General features: G+C 37.8%; 1 protein-coding gene across 5 annotated transcripts in view; it reads left to right on the top strand.

The window, feature by feature from the left end:
• The window catches only part of lpp (LIM domain containing preferred translocation partner in lipoma), a 217,087-nt gene that overhangs the window by 136,791 nt on the left and 53,036 nt on the right, over window positions 1-27,260 (top strand). For all 5 annotated transcript variants that reach the window (XM_039691476.2, XM_039691477.2, XM_089134150.1 and 2 more), the window contains one exon: window positions 3,681-4,256. In XM_039691476.2, the coding sequence (XP_039547410.2) occupies window positions 3,681-4,256 (576 nt within the window). The remainder of the gene's footprint in view (window positions 1-3,680; window positions 4,257-27,260) is intronic.

Genomic DNA, 27,260 nt, shown 5'->3' on the forward strand with positions numbered 1-27,260 from the left:
GGCAACAATTATCCAGTACTTGCTGTATTTCATTTAACAGTAAAATTACCGTAACACTAACTACAGTATTGTTAAGCATACTGCAAATTAAATAACATTATTTTACTGTAATTTCTTACCATATTAAAGTACAGAATTACACTGTTAATTTTTAATAATACTGTATAGTATGAAATGTTATTGTATTTATTTTATAGTGCTACTGTGTAACCTGTAGAAAATCCGTAGAAATATTATTTTAACTGTTAATGGGAAATAGAAAAAAGAACAATTGAAGCTTAAACTGCACAAGGTTTATTGTGTATTTACAAACACATTAGTACATTTATATAATATACATTTAAATACATTAATACAATTAAATACATTAATAATAAAAATGTAATATAATACAATAAAAATCATGCATGACAATCATGAACAATTATGCATAAATACATGCAAAAATTATCATGAACAGGTAAAATAGAAAAGATTAAAGGGGTGCTATCTGATCAATCTATTAGAAAGATAGTTCATAACAACTCATCCACCCACTCCCTGCTGGGGTAAAACAGCTTAAACTAGTCTAAGATTCTCTATTGGTTTGAGATAGACTGTCTAACTGGTCAGTTGCTGATTTTAAAGGGTTTTTGGCTGCTTTCGATCTAAGGGACCAGATTTGCAGGGCTGGGAGACACATATAAACTTAAAAGCTTTGACGAGTAAACCACCAATCCAGATGAGTATAACAAAATGACAAGTTATCCAGTGTCCTTAAAAAAAAAAAACTAAACACAAAACAACCTCATCATGCACATGTGCCATGAAAAACTTGCATTACAGTATCAATAATTATTTATATGCAGACTTATGTTCTAACTTTTGCAATAGGAAGTTTTCTATCCAAGCTTTTATGCAATTAAACCTTAAACTGTACAGTAACGTTTATTTTCACACAACAATTCTAAACAACTTGCAGATAGACAAAATTCACACTTCACAGATGGATAAAAATCCGTTTAAAATGTTCACAGTGGGTCAGTACTGGACCAAGGTATAGTAGTAGTAGTTAGATAAATAGAATAATTAAATTAGATTAGATTTACAATTCATCGGTCATCAAGATGGATAGGGGTCTTCTTAACATGCACAGCTCACACCTGTGGAAAAGGAGAACAGACAAGACAGTTAAAATATAGTACGTTTTTGTTGTTGTTTTGGCTAAACAGCAAAAACAGACAAAATGATGTCTAAAGTGTAATTCACTTAATACTAAAATCTTGTTTGTTGGACTGTTGTTTAAAATCAATTCATTTACGTTCACGTGAAAACGTAGGCTAAATCTTGCTTGTGTGATACTAAGTTACATGACTTAAAAAAAGATTGACAAGGCATCGTTCCCTTCAAATGAGTACATGTCAGTTTACACATAGTAAAAAAAAAAAAAAAAAAAAAAAAAAAATGATATTATAGCCGACAATACTGTAGTATATGCAGTGAATGGTTCCTACCGGAACACCCCCAGGCAGTTTGTGTAGTTGGTATGACCCGGGTTTTTTGTTGTTGTTGTTGATTCTAAGTTCGCTAGTAAAGTGTTCAACACCAGGCTAACTCCCTCGTGTATGTGTTGTTAATGATAACCAAAGATTAACAAAGACCACAACAAATACTGTAAATGTCACACATAGCTTTGTATTTTGGACAAAAATACACCTTGGGCGCTTTCCGCGGTCCAACTTTATCACTGAGGTAACGTTAACGTTATAATGGCAGAACGCCAGGTCAGGATTTACACGAAAATAAGCGTGAAAAAAATCAATAAGAGGAATCGGCACTTTAATTTTATAACAATAAATCCGAATCCTAACCTTGGATGTCCGATTTCAGGATACATTTATCGATTAGCAATTCCTAACCCCTGTAAGTCATAAAATAATGAACGTGCTGGGCTTCCACCGACTTAACTTGGTAAATAACAAAATGATTAGACCATTTTGACCGTATAAGAGGTTACATATGAAATATATGTCAATAAAATCACATTTAATCAAGTAAGGCTATCAACATAAAAGAAATCCGCGTCTGACTTATAGGCTACAGACGTAGAACATTCCGCGGCCACTTCTTTCTAACGTTAACGTAAGTAACTCGGTTTGCATAAAAATATGAATTACTAACCAGATGTATGGCGAAAACGTTGCCGACCGACAGCGACGCGATGCACGGCCTGCGTGTTCTTACAGAGGGAAGGGAACTGAAGACTTCTTCATAAAATGGCAGCTTGTTGTGGTTATTTTTCGCGGTCATTTCGTACTAATGTATTTGAATTTACAGTAACATCCCAAATGGCTACATTGAAGAGTAGCCTATCATATACATATTATATTAAAATGTCTAGAATATATTAAATTGAATATAGAAATCGTGGTCAGCTATTCTAAATAACTTTAAGTTATTAGCTAGAATCCGTTTGCATACACATTATAAGAATTATTACTTACCAGATGAAGAAGTTGCAGGTCGGCAGAAAAGACAGCAGCACCACTGACACGACAGAGAAACTCTTCCAAAGTCAAATATGCTCTCATGCACACCCCACTGACATAAATTATGTCATAAATTATGACTGTTAATGGTCAACCAGTGCTACATTTTTATTTTAAATGTAAGAATAACATTAGTAGGCTAGCAATTTTACCCGTGGAACTGTGTGTGGTGTTTTTCGCGGTCAATTGCACTGCTGTATTTAGATTAACAGTAACTGATAATTTCCCAGAATGCATTGCAATTCTACAGTAACATACTGTCAACTGTGTGCACAGTACATAACTGTTGAAAAAACAATTTAATACTGTGAAAACAACTAAATCTACTGTAACTTACTGTACATAGATTATACAGTAAGAAACTGTTGAGAAAAACAGTATAATCCTGTGAAAACAACAGAAATCATTTACAGTGCAGACAAAGCACCAAATGCTCTACAGCGAGGATTTATTTTGATCTTTTGATGGTTGTCACTGGGTTTGTGCTTATTTTCATTTTCAATAATCTTTTTACATCTAGAGAAATCAAGCCTGTCCTCAGGCTCTGTGACACAGCCATTGTTGGACGTTGAATAGACTTCTCTGTGGTGAGCTACAAGCCAAAGCACCCAGGAATCCAGGGACACAAATCTTTCTGATTTAGACTCCGTCCCATGCGGCCCGCTAGCATCAGCACAATTGTCTCTACACTCGTCAGACAGACCATCACTTCTCTCTGTCCAGTCTAACAAACTAATTTATACCCTACTCTTGACTCTAAATCTCAAAGCTTTATTAGCCATAGTTTATGAGTGGATATGGTCTGGGCACGAGCAACTGATGGTTGTTGCACTTGCCCTGTGGATCGATCTGTAGTAGACAGGCTGCATAATTACTGTACTTGCGCTGTGAGATGTGGGATGGTTAAATTGTGGTGCTTGAAGGTTCTACGCCCCCTGATGTTCACTAGGACCACCTCTCATTGTAACATGTCTGTCCCATCATCAACAACCATTAGTTAACGACCAGCCAGCCTATAAAACTAACTTTTAAATAATTCATTTAAAAACATTCAAAAAGTTTGTCATGTCATCATTACATTTTCATTGATTTAAAAATATATATTTTTAAAACATTTAAAAAGCTCTCAATTTATCTGTTTATTTCTTATAGAATTCTGCCAGCCCAGCTGCGACAGGCTCCAACAACGCCCCTGTTACGGGCTATCGCCGCATGGTCATCCCAACCCAGCCCCCTTTAACCGCCACTAAAAAATCCACCCCGAAGCCACAGGCCCCTTCGACTATCCCTCCTCCAGCTTCATCTTCTCCACGCCCCCAATACCAGCCTGCGCCCCAGCCTGTCCCAGCGTCCTACACCACCGCCTCTACTCCGAGCCAGCCAACCTTCAATGTTCAGGTCAAGGCCGCCCAGCCTGGACCCCAGCAGCAGCCGGTCCGTGGTCCAGCCCAGGTCCAGTACATGCCGGCTCAACCCAGAGGCCCTGACTTTGCATACGGGCCTCCTCAGCCGGGATTCTGCCCTGCTCCATCTGGAGGCTATCATGACCAGCACTATGGTGGAGCTCCTGGTTATGGGGGTCAGAACACATGGAGAGCTGAACCGACTCACCACGCCCCTCCTCCATCCACCCAAGGGTACCAGCCTGCTCCCCCGAAAAAAACCTACATCACTGATCCTCCTGCCAGCTTGGCACCCTTTGGCGGTGGGCCTTCTGTTCCTCATAAGGTAAGGGTTACATCTTTCAAATAACAGTAGTACAAACAAAAACAGATCCATGAAAAGCTTACTTAGAAAAGCATTCAGGCCCATAATCAATTCTCTAATTTTAATGAATTTATGTAATTATGTTGTCTGTGATATGTGTATTTTACAACACTGAAACACATATTGAATTATTTTAAAATGGCATGCACTATTTGTTTGACCGGATGAAATGTTATTTAGAGGACAAAATGGCCTTACTATTGGCTGCTACCTGTGTATAACTTAAATAAATGATATTTTCTGGATAAAAACACACATGGATTATTGTTCAAGTTGTGAATCTGTAGTCCAAAAAACAAAAAACAAAAAAAAACAGAGCTGTTGAATAATTTAATATGAAAAAGTACATGGTAGAAAACAATATTCAAGCATTTGTGTTTAACACATCTAGAAAAGGGTTCAGATCTTGTGAAGGGTCACCACTCATCCTTGTGAAAATTAAGTATCATCAGCATACTAATATAATTTACGTTCACTTCACATTTAATGTTTTCAAGCACTTAATTGCATTGCAAATAAATGAAAATGTATTGTAGTTTAACTTTATATTAAATGCAGTTACGACTGAAAGTACATCTTTATATGTCATTTCAGAATTATATCTATTGTCTGCTTTATTTACTGACAAGCAATTATGTAAACTAAAATATACATTAATGCAATTTCTATTGAAACTTGTCATGTAATTACACATTTGCATTAATGAAGCTGAATTTAGTACATTTAGTATAGTTTAAATGTAATATTAACACACTAAAGTTAAACTTATGATCAAGTACTTTACATGTTCTTTTGTATATTAGTAATAACATACTATTAATTTCTCTGCATACATTTTTTTAAATTATTGTTATTCACATAATACCAATCTGTGCTTTCAAATAAAACGCATGAAATAAATTGGATTTAGAATAGTGCAATTAGAGCATTGATTAAGGGTCTGAACATCTTTGCAAAACACTGCAAACCAGAAAGGATATTCTGGAAATATACTTCTCATTTTTATCCAATAGCAGGCCGTGGTGATGGAAAGGTACACGTAATCACACAGCTGTCCTTATTCTGTGCACAATGAAAAATTCATGAAAATACTTTGAAAGTGTGTAGCTGTGTGTGTTGTTTGTGTGTGTATGTATGAATAATACATTTGTGGTAATTAATAATCTGCGTTCTTGTCCTATGATTGTTTGTTTAAGCTTATAGCTTGTTTTTTTTATGATTTTATTGTTTGTGTATGAGAGAGAGAGGGAGAACATTTTCAAAGTCTGGTTACCACAAAACATGCTCATATTTAAAATGAAACCTTGAATTTTTATAAAGTCATAACAGCTCATTTAAGGCAACAGCAACTTGATGACTTGGTTTCATAGTAATGTGTGTGCGAGTATGTGTGTGTTAAAGATCATGAGTGAGTGTAAGTGGCTCATAAGTGTGTTCACTGCTTTACTTAGTGGGTATGTGATTTAATTGCTTCAGATGGCAATACAGCAGGGAGTTTCTTTGCATCCCTCATTGAAATCTTCGAAATAAACAGTTATTTTAACCTTTATGAATTGTTAATGCCGCTTCTCTGTAGGGATTTACAATTTCTGACTCTATTTGTCTGAATAAAAACTGAATGTTTATTTTATCTTACCTCACACATTCATATTACTCTCTCACTTTCACTCTATTTGCTCTTATTTTATTCTTTGACATCTAGTTCTAACTTATTATTTATTGAAAGAGAAATGGAGATGCTTTGTCAAAATATATTCATATTTGTTTTATTTTTGTCAGTTTAACCGAATTCTCTTTCTTAGGACCATGCTTCAAAGGAAGTAACTAGTAAATGGTTAGGTAATGCGATTAATCGTGTTTGGTGATGCCCATCAGGGTTTTGCAAACTGCTACCAGTCACTCAAGAGATGATCACCCAAACACATACTGCTCGCATATAAATGTAATCTTACTACACCATTTTATTTTACTTTAAAATTCCAGCTCTAACCACCTAAATATAATAATGAAAATTAACCTTTTTTTTTTTCAAATATAAAAAGTAAAATTTAAATACCCGGATGATACAGACGGGGAGGGGCTCCGATGTTAAATGACAAATTAACTGTATAAAATTCACACCCTACACGGTACATAGTGCATAAGTACATGCGACTACTTTAGGACAACTAGTGTCTTCAGGGTCACTAGAAACTTGAAGTGTTGAAGCTGGTTGGAGCTACAATGTGCAGGTGGTGGCCCAGGAGCAGGATTTAGCCTATATAGACGCCTAAACATTAAACCAGAACCTTACAAGTCAACTTCGCAGCAGAGTAAGTACATATAGAACTTTGTGACTGGAAATACGCAATTGTCGTGGTAATCTTCTTCCACTCTGGGGTACGTTTCCCGTACAACGACGTAGCTCGCTGCTTCATTACCATAGTACGATGCATCGTTGGAGAAATCAACTAGCTAGTCACGACTCAACTAGCTGTTTCCCGAAACCCACTGTCGCAAAGTATCGTTCAACAACGCTGGTTTCGCACGTGGTGGAATAATAACTACTTTTAACGCTCGATTTTTTTTTTTAATATAAATTACAAACATGTAATCTGACGACTATTTCTAATTGTTCTCAGTTATTTTGCTTTATTACCAGACTCAATATTTGGCTCGTTCTTGCATAGTAGAGCACGTTCGCACATGCGCACTCTTCAAACACGTTACACGTTAAATCTTTTGACAAACTAAAAGACATAAATTCCATTTGTATTTATTCTAAATAAAATACACCGATTGTACTGAATGTCAGCTTGCTTATTTTGCTCAAGATAAGGATTTATTACCTCCAAATGTCATGCAATATAGAAACAATCCCTCTAACCATAGGTCGAAAGCTGTCGTTCAAACTACACAACTTTGCGATGCTGTTTGCGAATGTTCGTTGGAACGATGGTTTCGGGTAACCAACTTGTTCAACCGTGTGGATAACGACGGAACTTGCGACCATAGTTGGCTAACGGTGCTTTTGGGAAACGCACCCCAGGGCAGAAGAAATAGCGCAAGCAGCTAGTAAGAGTAGTTGCATACCGGTCTGTTTTTGTTATGACCCAAAAGGAGCCATCTGTCTTTTCATTCCTACCCTAAGTTCCCTGTTGATGAAGTTGGGAAAGGATTCAGGCTATCCGGAGGGATGTTATTGATCCTGTGATCTTTTCTACTAGTCACCATTTACTAACCCGCCATTGTTTATGTTTATTATTTATGTATTATGATTTGTGTATTAAGTAGTTCCACCATAATTAATTACACCATAATATAAAACAAGATAAATAAGAACACACAACAGTAGGCTACATATACATTTAAAATATGAATATATACCATTCTGAGTATTTAACAATCTGAGTGTACAAGGGATAAATTAATATTTGTATAAACTGTTCTTCATCTTTGATCGTTCTATAGCAAGAGCAGTGCAAAAAAAAGGTCACTACCTAAGAGCATAACTGTTGAATAAAACTGACAGACTTCTTTTTTGGTATTCACATCAAAACGCAGTTTATTGTAAATTATAGTCTCTAAATATTAATAACTTTCCACACACTCCACCTTCTCACCTTTAATGGACGTATATTGGGAAGAATGAGCTTTAGTTCTGAAATCAATAGTCATAGCTTTGGTCTTAGATACATTCAGCTGCAGACAAGTATCACCACACCATTTTACAAAGTCATCAACAACTGGACCATGGCAAGTTTGAATTTTTTCGAAGTTGTGAAGAATCTCTAATCAATTTTCTCTTCCCCGGGTGTGTTTTTCCAATGCATTCTCATCCATTAGCGTCATATAGAACGCTATATGACAAAACGGCGCTATACTACGCACATGGCACCTGTTATCGGTAATATAACACGCGCTGTGATAGTTAGGTTTAGGTGTGTGTAGTCTCATATTACGCTAAAGGATTTATGACGCCTTGGGTTCGCGTGAATATTAACGATAAAGGGTGCCATGTGCGTAATATAGCGCCGTTTTGTCATATAGCGTTCTATGTGACGCTAAAGGATGAGAACGGGCTGGTTTTTCTGATGTGTTCATGGTTGACAGGAACAACCACAACAATTACGTATTTCCAGTTATTGTGAGAAAGGTCCATAGGCTATAGACTTTGTTTCTTCACGATCAATTTCAAACTTTTACCTTTATCAATGGTGGTTCTAAGGTAATATTCTCTGTAAAACTGTTTAGAACATTACTGTAGTTTCAAAACTTATCGTTTCATCTTAATACAAAGTAAATATTTAAAAGTAAATTTGTTTTTACTTTAGTGCAATTATAATATAAAAGCCAATAACTTCCATGTTGGCTTTATACAATCACACTTATTCATTTCTCCCATACTATATAAATGAGTCTTCATTCTTGAAAATATAGCTGCCTTTATGTTGTAGGAAAGGGGTCCTTTCCAAAGGGATCATCCCATAAATTTGGGAGCCTGATTTAACATATGCTGTATGTAGGGCTTGACATTAACTTTTTTTTGTTTACAAGCCATTGTGGCTAGTGGTTTTCCAAAGTTAGCCACTCAGCATTTTCACTGGCCACAGTTTGGAAGATGGATACCATAGGGAAATAACGACCACATAGATATGTTTAATAGCGTCTCATAATCTGGCAGCCGGTATAATAGGCTACTGTCACTTTAAGACCTGACGCACGGACCCACATATACTGTTTTATATAGCCAATATACTCTATGTGCACGCACTTAGGGTGTGAGCGCAAAATCTGTGGGAATGAGTAAAATTGTGTTCAATACAGTATGTGCAATCCCTCGCCAGAATTCACCAACAATTTTCATCCGGAGCAAATAAAACGAGTGAGTAAAGGGTTTGTGTGTCAACTCGCTGTCGGAGAGATTGAGTGAGAACACACAGCTGGTATCTTTTGTATCTCATTCTGCAAAAGAGTTTCAGATATGTCAGCATCGATATGTATCGAAAAATCAATATTACAGCCAACACTAGATTGCACTTAATTTATTATTTCAGATGCCTTTTTAAAAGACTACAATTGAAAAATGTATCTTATATGAAATTCAACCCGCCAAAGTGGCCAGTAGGAGTGACTACGTTACACGCCAACACTGAAATCCACACGTATTTGGCAGGTTGGCTTGTGTTAATGTCAAGTCCTTGCTATATGTCATGAATCGTCAGGTTCTTAGGTTGAAAAACACAAGACTTTAAAAGCTGTGGTGCACATCTTGACTTTCTAAAATTCAACCAGGCAAGAGAACATCGGTCAGAACTAGAGAACAAACAAGGTGTTGACACTGAATGAACAATGAATGACACATGGCAGTTTCCTGTCTTAACGCTGGTCTTCCCCCTTGGCAGAACTTCTAGGTCACTACCTTCGAGTCCTCTGCAGAAAGACAGCCTGAGGCGCCTGAGAAACTGTTTCTCTTTTTAAAATTTTCCAAGAATATCTTGTCATGTCTTTCACAATCAGCCCAAGGATGTAAAACATCCATTCCAATTAGAGTAGTACAGTACACTGTTATTAATACATAAGAGTGATGGGATGATAAGTGGCAGGCAATTGGGATGTAACTTTTTCCTTGTGTTATTGTAGGTCCTTCTTGCTCCACACAGATTATAATGGCCTTTTAAAGGAGTAGTTCACTTTTGAAAAAAAAAAAAAGAAATACTTTTGCTGATAATTTACGCACCCCCATGTCATCCAAGATATCCATGTCATTCATTCTTCAGTCGAAAAGAAATTAAGGTTTTTGATGAAAACATTCCATAATTTTTGTCCATATAATGCACTTCAATGGGAACCAAACGGTTCAAGGTCCAAAAGAAATTTCAGTGCAAACTGCTAACTATTCAAAGGGCTTTAAACGATTTCAGACGATGAATAAGGGTCTTATCAAGCTAAACGATCACTCATTTAAAAAAATAAAATAAAATAACAAAGTTTAAGTTTTATAAGCTCAAATGGTCGCCTTTCATTTTGATGAACAAGTTCGAATAGGAGAGTCACGAACACCTATCACACCCTAACGCTAACCCTAACAGAGCAAGCTGATCATTTGAGCTTATAAAACTTAAACTTTGTTATTTTTATTTTTTTTAAATGAGCGATCGTTTCGCTTGATCAGACCCTTATTCATCGTCTTAAATCGTTTAAAGCCCTCAAACAGGCACTGAAACTGTCTTTTGGACCTTGAACCGTTTGGTTCCCATTGAAGTCCATTATATGAAGAAAAATCTTGGAATGTTTTCATCAAAAACGTAATTTCTTTTCGACTGAAGAAAGAAAGACGTGGACATCTTGGATGACATGGGGGTGAGTAAATTATCAGCAAAAGTTTTTTGTTTTTCAGCAAAAATGTCTGTCGTTTGTTTATTTATTGTGAAGCAGAAAATATGCAGTGCTTTGCAAAAAGAAACAACACTGTCAATAACTTTAACAATAACTGTGTTATTCAAAAATGCAAAAGGACAAAAAGCATTAGGAATTTAAAATACTTTTTTGGAGTTGCCCCAGAGAGCTATTATACTGGCTGCTTCATGAAGATGGCTATTGTGGTCTTTGCGTAAACTCTCTCCACAGCCACAATCTTGGGAAAAGAACATACCCTTGAGCCCACACTAATTCAAGGATTTTATGCACTAGTACAAACAACTGCAGCCCCAGCCTTTGGGAATAGCTCAAGGACTGTGTTTAACTAAACACAAAATAAATATCACAATGTTGGGCACAGCCTCATGTATTAAGAAAACAAATTAAACATTATTCGAAACACAAGTACACTGTTGTGAGATGGCAGCCCAAGTCCCAAAATAGTGCAACAGAACAACAAAAGAAGATGTTGTACGGCTCTTTGAATTCTCTTTGATTCCACACATCCTCTCCACCCCCACCCAAATATTCTTATTGAATTCATTTTCAGTATGTTCTGAACATGAATGCAGATGCGTTGTGTCTGCAATTAATTCATAAAAGAATGTCGGTTCCTAAACATTGAGTTAAAGAAGAGCATTCTTTAAATACCATATTATCCACCAGATCTCATTAGTAGAATTAGATTTTTTTTTAAAAACAATTTCATACTTTTTGCATAGACACATACACAAAAATATCTACACTCTTTGTTCATTCTGTATGAAATGCCACACCAACTAAATGACTGAATATATCATGACAAAAAAAAAAAAAGATTTCATCTAGCCATTTTTGTGTGGCTGAGATTGCTTGGCCTTGTCTCATGGTGAGCTGTAATTGGACTTTAATTAAGTGTGTGCTTAATGCTGTGCCACAGTGACCACTCTGATGAAGCCCACCATTAACACTTTTATGAGGGATGTCCCTCACCTTAAAAAACAACAACAAACCGACAAAAAACACTGTGAAATCACATGTGTTTTACACCTGCCTCACCAGCCTGCTGCAGATTAACTTTCAGTGTTTCTTAACAGCTGGGTCTTGATGAACAACTCATTGAAATTAGGTCTTATTAATCTAATTATATAAGATTGAGCGATGTTTGAAGCGAAGAAAATGTGGACTGAGTGATTCCATTGTCACCGCTTCATAATCTAAGGTCTCTTTAGACGAGCACTATTACCAGACTCCTCTCTTGTCAAGCAAGCGCAGTCATCAAACATCCAGCCGAACGTGAACTCTAAAGAGCTCTAAAACAATCCTTTTCCCCTTGAAAGCAATCCACACTTAAAAAAACACGACAGCGCGGTGACCTCTCTCGCAGTACAATGCATTTGATCCTGATGTTTTCCAACTCAACTGATTCTGTTGTTCTAATGAGAAGCTTTTCCTGGCCTTTTAGCCATAATCTGTTTATTTTCCTTTCCGTATGTATCGCCACACTTTTAACTTAAATCTCTGAACGGAACAGCGGCACAATATAAAAGCCAGATTAGAGTAAAAGCCAAAGCTGTCAACTTTGTCTTTACCGTTGTCAATCTGTCCAGATGTCATGTCGGGACATTTCCATAACCCTCAGCGCGATGCAAAACCGACTAATCTGATATATAAATAATCTCATATATCAAGCAAATAATAGATGGCTTAAAAGCAGCGGGCAATGACCATTTCCTGGCCGTGGTTCATTGAGAGGTCTGCGCTTACATACTCGCTTCCATTCACGCTATTGCTTTGTGTCCCTCGTCGCAGTGATCATTAGATTTAATTGAGAGCTGTCACGGAGGGTCAGCGTCATTATGAGACCGTAATCCAGTCGTCTTCATGGCTGCATGCTGATTGGCTGACCCCCTCAGGATCTCGTCTCTGATTGGTTCACGTATTTGATATTAGATGTAAGGTGTAAAAGTGAAGGCTTTTCACATCAACACAGCTCAAGGACACTTAATTAAGCAAATCTGCCAGTGAACGTTTGATCTCATTTTTCCAATGGAGGGGGAATTTCATGGCTGCTAGTTCATTTAGTGATTTCTTCAACTCTCTCCATCTTTTCTGATCTTCCTCTCCTTCTCTTTCTCTTGCTGCATCTCTCTCTCTAAATTGGGGAAAGGCTAAGCTGGATGATAGCTTGTGTTATTGCTGAGCTTGAGTGACAATTGACAGGGGAAGGATTATTCTCAACTGTTCAACCCCTACAGGCGGCTAAAGCCCCCTAGAAGGTCAATGATGGTTTCAGCTGTCAAATATTTAGCTTTCGTATGTTTGACGTTGCGCTCCCCCACCCGTCTCTCCTGTTTTCTGCTTCTAGAGGCCGTTTTTCTTCCTGACTCACATATCAACATTTGCATTGGACCTCATCAACACCTGCTCAAAATAACCTCTTCTACGACATCATTGAAATGCTCTCTGACCTCACATACTCTTCATTCAATCCCCTTTTGGCATTGTTCCAATTTTGGCCCATTACCAAAACTTCAGGACCTTTTTGGTTTTATACATATAGTTTTACTTTTAACATGTTTTAAACACACAATATTCAAAATTAATAAAACATAGAATGTTAAGTTCATTTTAAAGTTGCATTGTGAAATATTTAGGAGGATCTGAAGACAGAAATGCAATGTAATATAGATAACTGTGTTTTCAGTGGTGTATAAAAACCTTGCATTATGAACCATTATGTTTTTTATTACCTTAGAACGATCCATTTATCTACATTCGCCACGGTTCCCCTTACATTGAAATAGCCATTTTGCTACTACTACAGAGCGTGTCACTATGTTGTTCTTTGTGCACAGAAGCTAGCTAAAGTCAGCGAATAAAACACTGACACAATGATAAACAAGTAATAATTATATTCAAGAAAGAAACTTATTGCTTAACTTGCTACTCTCTGTTGTCTCAAATGATGACATATTTTTTCTGTCAGTCATGTAGCTTTTCTTGGTTGCAATCGTGAGTGCAACTCACTCATGCAACTCAGGGGTGGTGATGGCGCAGTGGATAAGACACATGCCTTTGGTGTGAGAGACCCGGATTCGAATCCACTGTGAGACACCAATGTGTCCCTGAGCAAGAGACTTAACCCCTAGTTGCTCCAGAGGCGTGCGACCTATGACATCTATAGCACTTGTAAGTCGTTTGGATAAAAGCGTCTGCTAAATGAATAAATGTAAATGTCAACGCTTCGGATGAGTCGTAACCTCTCCACTAGATGCAGCTAAAAATCACACACTGCACATTTAGGTCTATACGACTTCATTTCACCGTCACATAGGTATACTAGCATTAAAAAATGCTAATTACCATTATTATTATTTTTTATGACTTTTATATTGATACAAAAATTAAAGTTTTCTTTCATTTCCTTTCATTTACAACAACGACAAAATATTTAAGCAGCACAACTGGTTTCAACATTGATAATAACAAGAAATGTTTCTTTGGCACCAAATCTGCATATTAGAATGATTTCTGAAAGATCTTGTGACTGGAGACTAATAGGTGCTGAAAAATAGTTATTTTTATTTTTTATAATATTTTACAATAAGTCTGTTCCCTTTCAAATGTATTACACTATAAGGGAATGCCTTCAGCATGACCGGTGTCTGAAGCACACATCTAAATGTGAAAATATCATTGGCCGGTGACAACAAGAGACGTCACTACCGGTGCATGTAGTACACGTCCTCAATTTCTTTTGTCTTCAGGATCCGTTTGTTTGCTTACATGTTAAGGCAATCACTATGGATTACACTCAGAAAAACATTTCAGGAAGTGTTGGCCTGAGTATCAGAGAACTTGTTCGGGAGTAATGGAGTCTACTCTAGATAGCCATTTTTTTTCCTTAGGTTTGACTGTAGAGCAGAAGCCTCCTCCTGAGACGGGTCAAGAAGTAGGGTCCTCCAGTTCCTGTTGAGCTCATTCCATCTCGAGAACCCGACAGGAAGTGGCTTTTTCGCCCCTGTTTATGAACCCTTCCTTGTCGTAAGGCACCTTCGGGAGTATTTTGGGTGTTGAGATCCTACAAAACAACCAAACTCAGCTGGCTCCCCTTGATGGCAATGTCTCCATGCTGAAATGGAAGTAAAATCCTTAATAATAGGGCTCCTGACACCCTAAGAAAGAGGATGGTTCGATGCTATGAATGGTCAGTTGAGCATTCGGTTCGTCTAGTCTGCTTCCTTGTGGTCTGCTGACTGAGGAAGGTGCAGAGATCTTCTGGTCTCTGGACCCCAAGAGAAAGAGGTTTGTTTGCTCTGGGTTGCAAACTCCTCCTGTTACACTGCACCTCTGAGAGTGCTGGAGTCTAGAGACAGAATCATATTACAGGTTTATAATGGTTGTAGATAGCCCTCTGTTAACTCCCATTGGTCATTTAGGATGAGCATGGAGTAGAACCCTCTTGGTTATGTGCATATTTCTTGACAAGGTGCTTTCTCCCTGTAGTGAGCTCATTCCGACAAATCATTTCTATCTAGAGGGTGACACCAAATGCATAAGGCTTTCTCTCCTCTCATTCTAGAGAGTTGTTTGCCTGAGGCCTCTGCTCCCTAGATCTCCGCCTTGATAAGGATATCAAGTTAAATGGCTCTCTGAGAGCCTCCTTCATATGTCTATCCCTGTTTTAGAGGGTCGTCATGCAAGGCCTTCGTTCTTTGGAGCTCTGTCTAGATGGTGGCACCAATGTGTCTTGAGCCTCCTTGGTTAGATGGTTTTTAGGGCAGCATGTTGTTAGGCCTCCTTTCGTTTTATTTAGTCATCTCTTGCTCTCCAGAGCCTTGGCTAGATAATGGTCTTGAGTGTATGGCTCTATCTGAACCTCCTTGATAGATCTTTCAGTAGCATAGAGTGTGTGTTGGGCCTTCTTTCAATTCAAGATTTGAGGCCTCCACTCTTTAAAGATGAACTGAACTGAAAAAATTCGACGATGAAAACGTGTTGTTTATGACAATTAAACGTAAATTACACTAAACATTTTAATAAAAAATATTAATATAGCTTTTTATAAGCAACGCAAAATTGCGCTTGTTAGCGCTGGCAATTTCGATGACGTCACTGGCATGGTAGGACCCGCGGAGCGCCATAGACAACAGCTGCAGGTCCTATATACACTGACGAAAATGAGCACTTTTAACGGCATGGATTACGCATTTGAGCCCGCGAGGGACAGGCCGGTAGTGTCTGACTACCACCACATGGAGGACGATCAGTTTTAGGCTTCACTTACAGTACAGGATCGTTTGGGGAGAAGTGATTGTGGGCGCGAGCGCTGTGGAGTATGCATACTGCACAGGAGTCGATCTTTTGCAGAGAGGTCAACCTGGAACATTTATTGATCGGCGAAAAATGCATCACCATGCACCGTTCATTTCGGATGCTGTTCGGTGAGAGAAACGTGTTGGGGGAGGCTATGCTGTCTCTAATGGATGTCCGAGCTGAGACGCGAGCGCCCCATCAGTAGCAGGGTATTTTACGAATAGGCGACTAGGCTGGGCTAACTTGTTTTCTCAGACTTTTCTCAGACTGTTTAGATTAACAGCGTACTGGCAGTTCACTCTATGGGCGAGGGTGCATTTAGAAAGGAGAATCCCATCCTTTACCGTGAACTATATATCAGGAATCTTTTCCCCTCAGCCGAATATCAAGGATTCGAGTAACGTTAACGTGATGTGTTGAACTTGTAACTTGTGTAAATAAAACATTTAATGCAGACATTGTCAGACGTTTCATGTACTCATTGACGAAAGTACATATCTCTAGATAGTGTGTCGCTAAAAATTCTGTTTCTTCAGCCATGTCAGCGCGCCTCAGACTGTTTACAAGCTACGGCTGTTCTGCTGGTGCGGGTAGGCAGCGGAGTGGCTTACCATGCCAGTGACGTAGTCGAATGTTGAAATCCAACATGGCGGCGCCCGTGTAACAAAAACAACACTTTCAATGTACCATTTTATCCCTTTTAACAAATTATGCCATTTTAAAAATTGTACCAATGATAATTAATAAAATACATCTGTTATGTCACCTTTTTTCAAATTTCAGTTCAGTTCATCTTTAAAGCCCTGTCTAGACAGGTAACACCAGCATGTGTGGCTCTTTTGGAGCCTCCCTGGTGAAGCTGTAAGGGTAGAGTGTGGTTAAGCCTCCTCTCATGAGGGTGTCTAGAGGGTCATCATGCTGAGGCCTCCGCTCACCAGCAGTAAGCGGTTGAGCTACTGTAGAGTGCTCCCCTCACTCAGAGGGTCGTTATACCGAGTCGCTGTTCTCCAGGTGCTGTTTCTACAATCCATTGTGAAAGGTTATCATTGGAGGCCTCCTCATGGAGTGCTGGATCTAGAGGTTTGTAGGCCTTTGCTGTGGGATTAGTATTGCTGGAGAGTATTGTATGACCCCTGAAGTAGCAGACCAGGATTTATACTCTATTAATCCTTGGCCATATTCCCTTGAAGGTGTTCATAACATGTAATACTCTTGGGTTCGTGGGCTAATACTTTTTTCTCAGCCCTGCAAGGTAGGCAGGAAGAATGTAAGCCAGGACTTTCCTTTTCTTTGTGTGTGTGTGTGTGTGTGTGTGTGTGTGTGTGTGTGTGTGTGTGTGTGTGTGTGTGTGTGTGCAGCTTGGGCTGTAGCTGGTGGGAATGAATGGTCAGGTGGGAAGAGGAAGGATGTGAAGGATGGGAAGAGTGACTCTGATAGCTAGTTTTATGGAGTCTAAGCTGTTAGAGCATGCATCCCCTCAGCATGGTGGAATGGATATTTGTTCCCCAAAGTAGTCCCCGCAGTCTTAATACTGTCCATCAAACTTGAAGAATAACCCCAGTATTGGTTAACTTGTATGGATGGTGATAGCTGTAACAAGTACATCCTATTATGTTCAGCTTTGTTTCTATTACCTGCATGCCTTAGTTCTCATTAGTCTCACTGGTTACTCATTGACTAGTCATTCTGTTCAGCTGTTTCCTAATTGGTTCACATTTGTTTGTTCCATGTATTTAAGTCCTGTGTTTCCTATAGTTTTCTGCTATTGTCATTGTGAAGGTGATTGTTTTGTTCTTCCCATTCTTTCCTAGTTGATGGATTATAATAAAGACTGTTTTGTTTATTAATCATTACGTTTACAATAGCAATGCATATATGTGTCCATTACAGTGGTTGTGTAGTAGGTTAAATTCAGTACTGTATAAAATACATGAAAAATACAAATACATACTTCCAAAGCATTGCAAAAGAATGGATTCGGATTGGATTATACAAAAAACAAGAAAAACAGTGTTCTAGTAGGGTGAGAAAAATGCACTTTGTTGAATCAATATTCTTCAACTATCACCCAAAAATTATATTAGATCAAAATTATTAACATTTTCTTAAGGCCCCTCATATTCACCTCATATCTAGAGAGCTTTTGTCCTTAATAAATTAATGTGTTTATGATTTTTCACTCGACATAGTGCTTGTTTGTTTGTTTAGAAACACTCACATAATCGATAAGTAAGGAACAAAGCCTGCTCTGATGACAGACTGCATAGCAGAAAGTGAAAACAGAGTAGCCAGCGTTTCAGTTGTTTTACACAATTGGAGTTGCTCTGCTCACCAAGTGCGCGCGCGCGCGCACACACACACACACACACACACACACGGTTTAATCTGTTCCTGGAGAGTAACTTCTCTTCAGTGTTAGCTAGCAACAAACAGCCAAATCAGCTCTCAGTGTTCTCAGTGCTGGGAGATTTTGTTTGGATCAAAAAGCATTAAATATAAGAAATAGAACCAGATTAAATAGCTAAAGATAAACTGTTGACACTCAGTAATTTTATTTGTTACCTTCTATAAACACAGATGTTCTTGATCTTGCTTCACTTTGAGCCCTGGAAGCACATGGGTCTAGTTCTTGGAAATGGCATCCCATGCTTCTGACCTTGTTCTTTATTCGCTTGTGAATTTGAAGAGTGACAAGCCATTAAACTGATTGACAGCAGGGTCGGTGTAGTTTAAGAGGTTCTGGCTACAGCACAACAGCAACCTTCCCTTCCTACAGTACATTCTAGTTCAGAAAAATACATTAGAAAAAAAGAAAACATTGAAGCTTACCAATACAGCAGATGCTGACCATTAAAACAAAAAGCCCTCATAAGCAGTGCAGTACCTCTCAATCTATTTCGTTTCGTTTTGACGGTCTTCTCCAAAGAAGAACATTGAATGATTATGACCTAAAAGGAGTTTAAAAAACAACAGCTAAATTTAGACTATTAGTGTGGCATGATAACATTAAAAAATCAGCTCAGTGTGAATAATCAGTTTTCATTGGCCCCACTATAAAATATTTTATCTAAATGTGAAAAACCGTCAGATGTCGCACTGGGCCGTTTTCAGGAAGGTCAAAAGATAGTTTGAATGTCAGTTTTTTGTCAAAAAAAATGTTTTTCGTTAAATTATTATTCTATTACATCTTTTCTCTTATCTCTGAAAATATCTTGGCAAAATCCCTTTGTTTAGTGCAGAAAAATAGTGTAGTGGCAAGCTGAAAATACTTTTTTCTCTAACGCCTGGCGGAGGTGCAAAAAATCTCTTAACACTACAAAGAGCTTTTAACTATTAAAATAAACCACATGACATGTACAATGAAGGTGTTTCAGTGCTCATTTCGCGGCAATCCTGTTTAAACTGTAACGACGCAGTATATATAGCGTTATCTCGAGATGGAGAACAAGAGAACAACGGAGTCTAAAATTGCTGCTCACTTAAATGATCTTGCTCACCTCAATCTTCTAAATCCTGGGGATGTAAGTGCCTCAAATGATGTCATAATGGACTCACAGGATGTATTTTGAGTTTGTAAGCTTTCAAATGATACCTTATTTATGATGATTACTAAAATATGTGAAAAAAAGGCAATAGAAAAAGAGTGCCAAGCTTCCCGTTAGCGGGATGGTGACAGTTAAATAAACCTGTCTTTCTCAAAATTCAGTTCCTGAAAATCATAGCGATCAGCCAAAGTTATTTTGCTACCAACAAGCTATGGAAAAATAAAAACAGATTTGGAATGGGCATGATACCAGCTTTTATATGGTGAAATATGTATGTAAAAATTTCACCATGTGGTGGGTTTTCCCACAACACTTCTTTACATTGTTGTTTTTTTTTTACTCAAAAATTGTTTAAAAACATCCATATAATATTATTATTTTCATGCATAAAATGTGTTTCTTTATATTTTTGTTCTTAACAAAACACATCACATTGCCATTGTTTGTATCATGCTCTACATGAATAGTTTGGTACCGAGTACTGAAAAAATACAGCATACACACAGTATTTGGTTTACGTAATGTAACAATAATCAATGCTGGCCTTTTATGCTTTAGAACATCATTACCAATGATTAGAGTGTATTCATGGCCTGCATGTGTTCTATATCTAAAATCTAGCCAATCTCAATAACATGCTGCTAACAGTGTAAGTGAGGTCAGATTGTGCATTATGTTGTGTTGTGCTTTGAATCTGAAATTAAAGGTTTTTTTTGTTGTTGTTTTGTTTTTTCTAATGGGGGTATATTTATATTTTCTTTTCTATTTGTGTTGCAATGTAGGAAGTGTTCTCGTGTACAACCCTTCTAGAAAATGAACACATCAGCCTTGTCATGATTGATCAGTTGCAGATGTATTCAAGGATTTAAGGAAACTGGAGAAGTTGTTTTGGAAAAGTAAGGACACTTTGGACCGTCCTGTCTGTTTAGGAACCTTAGGAAGGAATCCTACTGGGAAAGAAGTTGAGTTTATATGTAACTTCTGTGTTTTTTATTTTTATTTGATTATTATTATTTTTTTTTACATAATTTTGGGGCAGATTAAACGTTGTGTAGATCCAACTTTAAATGAACTTGAGCTATTTATGGACACTTTGCTGACACCTTCTCACCTTGTTGGTGTTGAGACAGAATTCCCATGGTCTAATTTAGCTGATCTCTCTAGTTAATGATACTCATACTCAAACCTTGTGACAAGTGATCAATTACATTTTTTGGCACTGCACTTGAGAGATCTAAAATTGGTTGGTTATTGATGTAGCTGTGGGCCTCCGCAGTTGGTCTCTGGTTGCTGAATGTTTGAAAGTGTAAAGGTTGAAGGACCAATTTGACGGTGCTGGTAGGATGTCATCGAATCAGGTTTCACTTCTACCCCAACTTTCTCCTCTCTCTCTCTGTGGGGTGCTGCTCCCCAGATCCCCAACTCCACCAGCCCACCCAAGTCTTGTCCTAGTAACACTAAACTGTTCACCTTGTAAAAGTTTGCATAACATGTCCTTGTAGATCTCAAGCAGGGCTCGAATTTCGGCATGGGATTGCGGGTATTGCCCAAAATTCTAATCATTTCCGCAGGTCTCCCATTTATAATGCGGGAAATTCCCGCAATCATAACCCACACAGATTATAAAATCAAATCATTCTTTTAACAACTATCTGCCAGACGTAATTTCACAAACAGCATGAGTGTTCAGCGGTACCGCGTCTTCTATCTCTTCTCCCAAAATGTGTTCAAGGCAAGCATCAAGTGCTTCGGCGATAATACACACTCACGTTTGAGAGTCGGGACATGACGGAATATTCACGTCTTTTTAAGTCTTACCAGTAAAAAATTCTTTTTATGTTTTAAACTAATCAGTGCTCGCACGCTCTCTGAGATGATTTTCATGCGTACATTCATAGAAAATCCGCCTCAAAAACAGCTGGCCAGTAACAAAAGTTATTTTCGCTGATTTTATTGCTTTAACACGCAAAATTGTGTCAATTTCGGTCTTCGTGAGTATACTCTAAACACAGTCGGTTTTTGTCTTTAATGAAACGCAAGTGACAGTATAATGAACACAGGATCCGTGCACTAGCTCTTAAAGTGACGGCAGCCATATGCGTCTGTCATTAATTTTTGTTGTCAAAACAGCAAAAGATAGCTTTAAGTTAAAGGAATCATAGCCTATGTATTTAATTTATTCAGGACTAAAATATTGCTCAGTGTTATTTTCCATTTGATTACTTTATTCAGTTTCTGTTTATGAATACTAGTGTTAGACCTATTCAAAAACGTTTCTCTTTACTTGTATCTTTATTCTATTGTATCTGTTTGTGCTACTTTTTTCAATTTAATGAAACAATTTAATCAAACCTCCTTGTGTTGGGTAAATTCTATGGCGGCAAATCGACAGTATGGCTAAAATAAACGAGCGCACAACTGATGCTGGCATGAGCAGTAAATGACTTTCACAAGAGGATAATAGATCTACACGTGAGGAAACGGGAACTCGCAAGCGCATCCAAACCGTGCGCATGTGCATGACATCTCCTCTGCACGCAATACAAGCCCTCGCGCGCATGGTCATTCCCCTCGCTATCGCGCTCGATCTACTTTCCTGCTGATTTTGCTTGCTCAAACTATTTTAGTTTTGGCAGCAGAGGGGCGGGACTTACTATTTTAATAATCTCAAATGTCATTGGCTACTTCCCCTTTTCCGGAAGTTAGTTATGATTGGATGCCTGTCCAAAAAAGACCCATAATTTACTTGACTTGAGACATGAAATATCACTTCATTTGTTTTATATGTTATGGTTTATTAATGTTTAATGTGATTTAATGCGTTGTTAATATAGAACAGATTCTTACCAGATACTTTATCAACAGGAAGTTTTACTAGTGATTGCATTGTGTTGTTAGGAGATATTTACAGCTTTGGAATCAGCAGAGAGTTGGTGACTCTTATATGCGCCTCAGATATGTGACTTAAAGTCGTCTTCCACTTCATGGCTGAGTTGCTGTTGTTCTTAATGCTTCCACTTTCCGGTTATACCACTTACAGTTGACCATAGAATATCTAGCAGGGATGAAACTTCACAGATTAATTGCAAAGGTTGCATTTAGTTACAGTACCACTCTTAAATTCACTGATTAATGAAAGCTAGCCGTGAACCATGGCTAACAGCTGGCAAACTACTAGCTGTTAGCCATTTAACTAGCTAGCAACGCTACCTAGTCAGAGCAAACAACCACTAAAATCATACATTTATTTATTTTTATTTTTATTATACCTGTTATATTTCCCATGATTGAATATAAATCATTGGTGCCTTACTTTTACGTTTTTTAGTCATCCAGCCACAGCCCATTGGCCTTCAAGCGATCCCCACTGTAGCCTATGGGGAGGGGTTATGCACATGATATATATCATGGAAGACAAATTGGGGCAAGTCTGGGGGAGATAATAACGGATAAAAGAAAACTGGGCCGGAGCCTAAAGTTTGGGCGGCTGTTCTGGGTGAGATCGGTCGTAAATATGGCGTTGTTCTATTTGGAGTGACGTTGGTGGCATCTACTGTATGAATTGTTTAATTTTCTTCTTTTAACACTTTTACAAACTTGTCATTCTGCTGCTTGTGGTCACATATCTGCTCTGTGAGAAGGAAACTCTGCTCCATGCTCCATATGGGCTATTTGGAGGAAACTTGAGGTCAGTGTCTGCACTGGCTAAGCGTGGATGTTTTGTCGAGGACCTAAACTGCTGACTACAGTACTGCGTGTTTCATTTGTCAGAGTGGGCTCGCTGTATATCAGGCGGGCCGAGCCCTGCGCCGGCCGTTAATAATAAAGCACTGACACTCTTCGGCTCCACGGTCCTAGAGCGAGTAAATTACAGCTCAGATCAATACTTCACCATCTCTTTCTGAGAGAGAGAACGTTGCTCTGCCAATCAATCTGTATCTATATTGTGTGTTTTGTTTGTCAGCAATTTCAGAATTGACCACAATGAGACTTGTAATCAGTTACAGTATTACACTCTGTTTGTTGTTGCCAAAGAAGTCCTCGGAGGAGCCAAGGAATTGCTATTGTTAAGTCGGTGGTGGGAGAAGCTCGTTAATTTATTTCCTGTCAGTCACACCTGGCTTACGGTATACAGTGGGATTTCACAGGGGCCACTCTGAAAAATGTATTATTTACCCTTAAAATATGAAAATTAATTAGAAAAGGGTTATTACTGTACATTGTAAATATGATAATCTAAACAACTAGTGTAATACTAATCATAATCAATGTAATCATTTTATAACGTCTTGTCAGAAGTTAGTGTGCTTGGTTACCAAATAGAAAGGTGTCAGTGAAGTATGGGGTGTGTTATGTGTACAGGAAATAAAATCTAGGAAAATGTATCTTGTGAAAAGAGACAATTAAATTATATTCTTACTTAAGAAACAATTCTTATTCAATGTTAAAAGCAGTACTATTTTTCCTTTTATTAATAGAAATCATTGTTTTTTCTTCAGGATTATTTGATGTATTGAAAGTATAGACCCCTTTTGCGCCGACGTCACAGTTACGTCACGGCGCTAGCTGGAGGCAAAACAAAGTGAAAACTGGAGGCGTCCAATACAAAACAGCACAGATTCGACTACATAATAAGGAGCTTAAATAATTGTTACTATTATTAAATGTCATCTTGTTGTGTTGTTTGGTGCAAGAATTGATGAAAAATGAATATGCTGTATCTGGAACTTTTATTTCTAGAAAATATTCACATCATTAAAATCGCACCGTAATGTCACTCTTTACATTGTCGTGGTCTCGGCGCTGGCTCGACAGAACTGCGGATCGTACACACAAGTCTTGTACAGGACCATATAGGCATCTAAAGATTTATATGGCCTCAGTTTCTCTTTAAGATCAGTTTCTCTATAAGGTAGATGTAGAAGTCAGGCCACTCAACCGAGGTAACGTACGTTAATCCTTTCAGATCATCCATGCATTGAGTGAGTGTGTAGGCGGCTACAGGTCGGCCAATCTGGTTCCGTCCGTTAGAAATAACTTTTGGAAATAACAATCACAGTCCTGGACACTGAGTAACCTTACACATTAGGATAATATCGGATTTTCTCCAGTCATTGTTAAAAAAAACAAGCTAACAATCCTTGCTAACTAGCGTTAGTGAAGCGGCCAGACGGATCTTTCTGCCTCCACCTAAGCTCCGCCCACAAAAAAACGTCACCATGTTTACCAACAGGGTCTATTAAATAAACATCATTAATTTGAAATAGAAATCTCTTACACATTATAAATGTATTTACTTTTGCTTTTGATCAGTTCAATGCTGTCTTACTAACATTCTCCTGTGATCCATTTATGCACCGTTCAACATTTGTTAGTTGTTAGTTACATTGTTTACTTCCCACAAGACGAAAAGTGCCCATACGTTATATCCTTCTGGCCTCGTGTGATCAAGATTATTGTGTTTGGGTGTCTGGGTGTACTGTGTGCTACTGTACCATCCTCTCTGCAAAACAGTGACCCCTGCTGAGCGGCATCTATAAGACAGACTGTCGCTTTCCAGCCCTCATCATGCTCTAGTTCCCCTCTGTGTTGCTGAACCGCACTGTTAGTCTCTCATAACATTCTGTTTGTGCATAGGTGCATGCAGACAGGAAGCATCGAGCTCATAGCATGAGTGTTTTGTCTGTGGAGCAGATAATTTGGCGTGCTGGTGTTTGGACAGGAGATAACCTTCAGACCCTCATTCAAATCGTCTGTCATTTGCCTAGAGTTTGTTGCCAGGTGATGGGAAGGAACCTCGGCACTCTCTTCATGCCAAGCAAATGATAGGGAAGCCGGACCAGAGAATCATAAGGTTGAAGTGCAGGAGAGAGTCAGGAAATTGATTTTTAGGTGTGAACCTGTGTAGATGTTCATTACGCTCCCCGTCAGTGTTTAAATGTAAATAAATGGCGCCTTTACTAAAGGCGAGAACAGCATAACGACCGGCAATTACAGCCACGCTGAAAGAACACAAGAGGATGTGTTCCGAGAAAATGTTTAGTTTTTTTTTTTTTGTGTGTGTGTAATTATAGGTAAAAAACAAACAACCAAAAAAAAAAAACACCATAGAACGGCTAACTGTCACTTATGATTCCCACTGTGTGTTGAACCCTCGATGAACACCTCTTATAACCCGTACGCTATACCTCTCTGTGTGTCTCCCTCTTCCTCTAGCTGGCTTTCTTCTTCTAGGGCCGCTCTTAGCACTTCAGATTTGCTCTTATCTGTTAGCACGGAGATGTGTCAGTTCCCAAAACCTGACCTACTTTTATACACACGCACGCTCACCTCCGTCATACAGCTGGAGAAGCATCATACATTGCAAGCTACATACCGGTACGTCAAGGCAAAAACCCGATTTTTCTCTCAGCAGCGCAGCGTTTTCATATGCTCTTCGTATCAGTGCAGACTTCCAGTAGTGAAAGTTCCTTGATCTTTCTTTTTAATTATTATCAATGGCAAGTTTTTTTGTTTTTTGTTTTCTGTTCATACAGCTCTCCATCATCACAGTTTCTTTCTTCAGACTTGCCTGTTGTATTTTCCCCTCTTACTTTTTAATTAGAGCTGAAAACAACATGACCCATTTATGCAGAGGCAAATGTATACTTTCTGCGTGTGTTGGTATTTGTGTGTTTGCTAGCTCCTCTGTAGGTGGCCTTGAGCTTGTTTTTGCCTCTGTTGTGTTTTCTTCGCTTCTTCCTGCTCTTCAGTAGCCGACTGTCCTTTGCAGGTGTATTTTTGTACTTATTTGTTGCACATATTCACTTAATGCCTTGTACCATAATATGACAGATATTTGTGGTATGTCCGCATTCTGCACGACTTCAAATCGCCATGTACACACAAACACTCTGATTCCAAGCAATGCATGTCATTGTAAACAAGGTCCGAATGGGAAGGTACTGAAACAATGCCATCCAATCCGCAATATTTCTATGTTAAATTTGACTGTAAAGCATTTCAATGTTTGAAGGCATTTATATGAATTTATAAGGAGAATAACTTATTAAAAGTGGGCCATTGAAAAGTGTGTACGATGAAGAAAAGAAATAGTTTAAAACATGTTATGTTCTTGTTGGCTTCATGTGGTTTTGATATATATATATATATATATATATATATATATATATATATATATAATATGCAAGTACTAAATCCAAACTTTTCTTGAGAAGTGTATATATATACATATACACATATATGTATGTATATATGTATATATTTATATATATATATATATATATATATATATGTTTTGATATATATATATATACACATATATGTATGTATACAGTATGTGTATATATATATATATATATATATAAATGTGTGTGTATATATATATATATATATATATATATATACACACACATACTGTATACATACATATATGTGTATATGTATATATATATATATATATATATATATATATATATATATATATATATATACAGTTCTCAAGAAAAGTTTGGATTTAGTAGTTAAATTAAAGACATTCTAGATTTACAATACACTCTAAAATGCTGGGTTGTTTAACCCAATTTTGGGTAAAATATGAACAAACCCAGCATTGGGTTACATTTTTACCACAATTTTGGGTAAAATGTGGACAAACCACGCCATTGAGTTAAAAATGTAATTTAAAAATGTAACTCAACAACCCAGCATTTTTTAGAGTGCA

The sequence above is a fragment of the Pimephales promelas genome, chromosome 8 (genome assembly GCF_988280905.1).
Source record: "Pimephales promelas chromosome 8, fPimPro1.hap1.1, whole genome shotgun sequence".
NCBI lineage: Eukaryota > Metazoa > Chordata > Actinopteri > Cypriniformes > Leuciscidae > Pimephales > Pimephales promelas.